This window comes from Pyrus communis, chromosome 1 (assembly GCF_041283825.1).
Source record: "Pyrus communis isolate YQ-2024b chromosome 1, ASM4128382v1, whole genome shotgun sequence".
NCBI classification, from domain to species: domain Eukaryota; kingdom Viridiplantae; phylum Streptophyta; class Magnoliopsida; order Rosales; family Rosaceae; genus Pyrus; species Pyrus communis.
The window spans coordinates 13,305,897-13,311,896 of NC_142565.1; the positions used below are offsets into that span (position 1 = coordinate 13,305,897).

At 36.6% G+C, this 6,000-nt stretch overlaps 1 protein-coding gene across 1 annotated transcript; it reads left to right on the plus strand.

The window, feature by feature from the left end:
• Nucleotides 1-247: 247 nt before the first annotated feature.
• On the plus strand, nucleotides 248-1,170 carry LOC137719375 (uncharacterized protein At5g65660). The gene is made up of 2 exons (XM_068458419.2): nucleotides 248-629; nucleotides 935-1,170. Exons 1-2 carry the CDS (start codon nucleotides 399-401, stop codon nucleotides 1,100-1,102), a joined length of 399 nt encoding a protein of 132 aa, XP_068314520.1. The 5' UTR covers nucleotides 248-398; the 3' UTR covers nucleotides 1,103-1,170.
• Nucleotides 1,171-6,000: the final 4,830 nt, after the last annotated feature.

Sequence of the window (6,000 nt, forward strand, 5' to 3'; positions counted from 1 at the left end):
AAAAGCATTTAAAATACTTCTTATAAAAGAACCACTTCAAGCATTTTTAACATCCAAAAATATATTTTCTTAAAATATTTTTTATTATTTTAAAAGTACTTTTCAATCAAGCTTATCGTTAGCACCCAGTTTAACTGACCCCACATCATTCCGTACCAAGGACCTGGACGTATCTTTACACGTACTCACACTCTCTCTCTCTCTCTCTCTCTCTCCTCACTCATTTTTTTTATAAATTACCTCATTTCCAAACTCCCAGACACCAAAACCAAAATCCCAATTCCTTAACCCAACAACTCTGGCTCGTCTGGGTCCTCCTCAACGCATGAGTGAAGGAAGAGGACAATCACCGCCACCGTCACAGCCGCCACCGTTGTTGTCATCATCGGATTCAAGCGATGGAGAGCCCGGATTTTTCACCACCCCACGTGGATGCATCACGGCCGTCCTTGGGCTTCCCTCTTGGCACGGCTCTCCTCTTGATCATCATATTTAGCCTCAGTGGAATCTTCTCGTGCTGCTACCACTGGGACAAGCTCAGATCACTCCGTAGATCTTTCAACCAAGACGCTGACCCCGAGGCCGACGTCGAACCGCCATCTCCCACCAAATCTAAACCTGCCCACATGGTAACTAATTAATTACTTTCAGTAGTTCAATAGTTCAGTAATTTTACTTTATCATTACTTCCCTCTCTCTCTCTCCCCCCCCCCCCCCCCTCCCCCCCCCTAACTATGTTACTTTTTTAGACTGTAAATTTAAATAATAATTTAGATTCAAGTCTTTCATCATAACATGTCGTATTATATGTTGTCAGATCGTGAATATGAACGGTTTATATCATAACATGTCGGATATCAAAAACAGAACATTACCCTGTTTTTGTTTTCTTTTATATTGAAGAGATTAATGATGTTAGTTATTTCTTAATTAGGATTTGAAGCAGAAGCAGAGGCAAAGCTTGCCGGTGATAATGGCAGGGGACCAGATTCCAAAGTTTATGGCATTGCCATGTCCTCGAGAACCTCCGAGAGATGACAAGATTGCAGTGAAGGTGCAGAAGCAGCCCAAGCCACCTCGATTTCCCGTGCCTCTGTATTAGCAAATTTGTTAATCATTCGGTGTCTTGTACATATTACGTAATGATATATAATATCTACCATTCAATTACATTTGTAGCTCAGTTTTTTTATAAGACAGAGAGATAATCACAAATTTTCCACTATCATTACTTGCTTTATTTTTATCTTTAATAGCGATATTCTACACTAAATAAAGTGAAAGATTTAAACTTAAAACACAACGGTTAAAAAAGAAAAGCTTTAGCCATAAGGCAATCCATCACTTGCGTCCATTACGGATTTTTTATTAGATTTGGCAAAGTCGAATACAATCGCCACTATTTGGCAAAGTAATCATTTTTTTGGGTGCAAGTGTGTGTTAATTGAGTGCGTTGCTAGTTGCTGTACTTTCTTTTTCCGGGGCTTTGTAGCAAACTGGGCATATCCTTTTAAGTACTACGAATGTTGATTAACATTTTCGAAAGACCTAACTGATGGTGATTAAAATGGAAGTGGAACCATTCGGATTCGGTGCGGTAATGATATGCTGCCAAAATATCCAACTCAGACTTGGATTGCCAAGTGGAGTTAACTTGAAAAGGCAGCTTGGCAGGCTTGAAGTTGAAGGGAACACCAGCTTTTGGATTTGGAGAGTAATATATTGCAGATTGATATACTATATAAATATATGGGAGGAGAAAACTAAAATCAATCTACCATTCATATCATCCACCATCCTATAATGGCTTTGTGGCACTAGACTTTTTATTTCTACTAGTTTTAAAATCTTTAGTGTTGTTTTTTTTTGTTTTTTTTGTTTTTTTTTTAATATAAACGATATTATTTACATTAAGAGAAGGGAGATGAGCTAAATTTTATAATGGGCTAGCAATAATATGGTTCAAATTCGCTTTTAGAGAGAATCGAATCTAAGACTTCTCATTTACAAATGAAGAAAAATATCACTACACCATAGTATTAAGTGACATTAGTGTTGCCTCTTAAGTACGGTTGAAATTTCAAACTGAAGGACCTCTTGAACCAACCGAACCGGCCGGAAGTCAAATATGTTCATAAGTTTTGAACCGGTAATGAAACCAAACCAACCAAATTTTAAAAATAAATCAAAGTAAGAGTGAGTAATATTTCAAAAGTAAGAGCCATCATTAGTTGAACCGCAAACCATTCACTTATATTCTTAGAGCATCTCCAATGTATCGGAAATTTAGGACTTAAAATTGGGAGCATTTTTGTTTACCATTACTAACTTTGGTGAGTGCTTACCTCTCTCTGATAGCTTGTCACGTGTTCTCTCACCAAATCATAGTTAAACTGTAATATTAACTGTTTCTAAAAGAATAATAAATTATTAAAAAAAACATTAATTTTCCTCTCCCTCCGCCCACTCCTCTCCCTTGCAATCTGTCAATCCTAATCCGTCATTCTCAAAAGCTCCACCACCGTCCCTAAACTAGGCTTCCGTGGTACATTGCTGGATTAATATCCACCCCAATCTTCTTCTCCTTCACCTTCATCGACTTCCACGTCAGATTGGCGGTGGGGAAGTCGCCAATCTCGGCAGCAACCACGCCATGAACGTCCGAATCTGCGGAATCGGCCATTTGGGTTTTACTTTATTGGAGATTTTTAACATGGGATCGACAAAGATCCCACCTTGGAACGCCTCTAGGGCGAAAAAGTCGAGATTTCACCATAAAATTAATTGACGATATAAAAAGTAGTCCAACTACTTATTAGAACATGCAAACCGAGGTGATATTTAGATCTAAGTTTAAGTTTCCGGCCAAAATGAGATTTAAGTTTGAGTTTAATAAGAGATTTGAGTCTAAGGTGAAGGCTATGCCAACAAAGAAACATATTCCACAACCAAGAAAAATAAGATTTGAGTTTATATCCAATGATTTCCAATGCTTATACTCAAATTTTTAAAACTCAAATTCTAATTTTGAATCCCATGTTTTCTCCTCCAAGTAAAAACTCAAATCTTAAAATTCAAAAGATAAGAATATAAGTATAAGAGTATAAGTCTTTGCATTAAAGAAGAAAATCAAATTTCTCAAACTCACCACCTTTTTTGCGCTCAAATATAAGAATATAAATTTAAGATTTGAGTCGCTGGGGATGCTCTTAACTATATTTGGGTCTTAAAAGTGTGGTGAGTTTGTGTATTTTGGTTTTCTCTTCCAATGCAAAGATTTATATTCTTAGACCTATATTTTAATATATTCTCAAGAAGCAAAAAAATGGAATCAACTCAAAATTGTGCATTGGAGGTCTTGGTTGAATAAAATTAATCCTTGTTGGCATAGACTCCACCTTGACTCAAATCTCATATTGAAACTAAAATATGAGTCACTTTTGTGGGAAATTCTGTCACATCCCGGCTTGGGCCCTCACCACATCTCGGGCTTGACACCACTGTAGCACGATATTGTCCGCTTCGGGCCCTGACCATGCCCTCACGGTTTTGTTTCTGGGAACTCACACGAGAACTTCCCAATGGGTCATCCATCCTGGGAACGCTCTCACGCGAACTCGCTTAACTTCGGAGTTCCTACGGAACCCGAAGCCAGTGAGCTCCCAAAAGGCCTCGTGCTTGGTAGAGATGGAAATATACATATAAGGCTTACATGATCCACTCCCTGGGCGATGTGGGATCTTACAATCCACCGCCCTTAGGGGCCCGACGTCCTCGTCGGTACACTTCCGGCCAGGGATTGACTTTGATACCAAATTGTCACATCCTGGCCAGGGCCCCCACCACATCCCGGGCTCGACACCACCATAGCACGATATTGTCCGTTTTGGGCCTCGACCACGCCCTCACGGTTTTGTTTCTAGGAACTCACACGAGAACTTCCTAGTGGGTCATCCATCCTGGGAATGCTCTCGCGCGCTTCGGAGTTCCTATGGAACCCGAAGCCAGTGAGCTCCCAAAAAGCCTCGTGCTAGGTACAGATGAGAATATACATATAAGGCTTACATGATCCACTCCCCTGGACGATGTGGGATGTTACAAATTCAAATATGAATTTTTAAGAGTAATGTACATTGGAGAGACTTTTTTCTCATATCAAAACTCAAATATAATATTTTAGTCCTAAATCCCTATGTTCTTTCTTAAGTGTGTATAAAAATATATTTAAAAGTAATCTAGTGAATATAACTTACAAATGGGATTAGTTGTAGGGCATAGACCATATCGAACTTCAATGATCCGAACCGTTTAGTTTAAAAGTCTCAATTCATAGATCATCTTTGAAAAATTTCAATTTAATCTGAAACCATTTGCCTATTTAATTGTCACAATGAAATTTCAATGTTTCTTATAACATAGTGTTCGTTAATTTCTTTGAAATTAATTAGATGCCTGGAATATTTTATATTTGGCTAATATTTTGCAAGGATAATCTATAAGGTGTAACTTGAATCTTTGACGTTCGATGTCGTGTGAGCCCCACCACTAATTCCCTTATTTTTTATTTTTTATTATTAAATGGAGATATCTTCCATTAAGGGTTTTGTATATATACATGTCCTATAATGGAATGGATCACTATTTTTTTTTTAAAAAAAGTGAAGATTAGTTGTGGGACTCAATCACATCGAATTTTAATGACCTAAATTGTTTATTTTGCGAGTCTCATATTTACAAAAACTCAATTTAATCCAAAACCAATTGCCCTTTTAATTGTTACAATAAAATTTCAATATTTCTTAGAACAAAATGTTCATCAATTTCTTTGAAGTCAATTAGATGCCTCAAATATTTTCCGTTTTGACTAATATTTTTCAAGGATGATGTATGACACGCAACTTGAAAAATTAATTGTTCAGATCATTGAAGTTTGTTTGAATAACGATAAATATACATCAAGTGAGAGATTTTGACTAAGCCATATAATGAGACAATCATTTGATATCGAACTCATTAAACATGAGTCGAACCTTAGACCTCTCAGTTATAAGTAAAAAAAATCACTAAATCGTAGTATTAAGTTCCCAAAAACTCTTTTCAAACTTGATGTGAAATGTATATTATCTGCATGAGTAGAGGTCAAGTGGAGACAATTATATAAAATATATAAAACCCCATCTCATGATTAAAGTACATCCAGGAGGATTCTCTTTATGAGGATTTTGGGGATTCTCAAATTGTGTCCGTCCATCGTATATTCTGCGATCAGTTTTCGTCAAGTACTATTCATATTTAATTTAAAATAAAAGTATTTAACATGATTTCTGACAGCATAATATTCGATAAATAGATAAGATTTGAGGATTTTGAGAATCCTCACAAAAAGGATCCGGAGAGAATCCTCCTTCAAAGTACATATAACCACATTCCAGTCTGGTATAAATGATAGAAATGGCCACTAAATTAGTATATTCAGCCAATTGAAGAATTCCATGTTTCTTTGGAAGGTTTGCTTTATTATTGGGAGCACGCCATGGTTAAATGTCAAGCATATTTGCCTTGTTAACGATGGCTGACAAGTGATAAGTACGTCAAAATCTTTCAACGACTTGATCTAGATGAACGAGGATCCTCTTGTGAGGATTATGAATTCTCAAATCTTATCCATTCATCGTAAATCATGCGGTCAGAAATTATTTTAAATATTTTTATTTAAAATTAAATGTAAACAATATCTGACAAAAATTGACCGTACAATATACGATGAACGGACACAGTTTGAAGATTTCCGGATCTTCACAAAGAGAATCTGAAGAGGATTCCCATATGGTCTAGATATCCTTCTAAGCAGAAAGTACATTGGTGGTCTAATTAAATCTTACATAAAGGGAGAACAAATCAGTAGTTAACTTTTGTTTTCAGGACCAATACTCTACTCTTCAGTCACTCAATTTACATGGCTAGAGACGACCGATTTTAAGCCGAAATGTGTATTTGTTG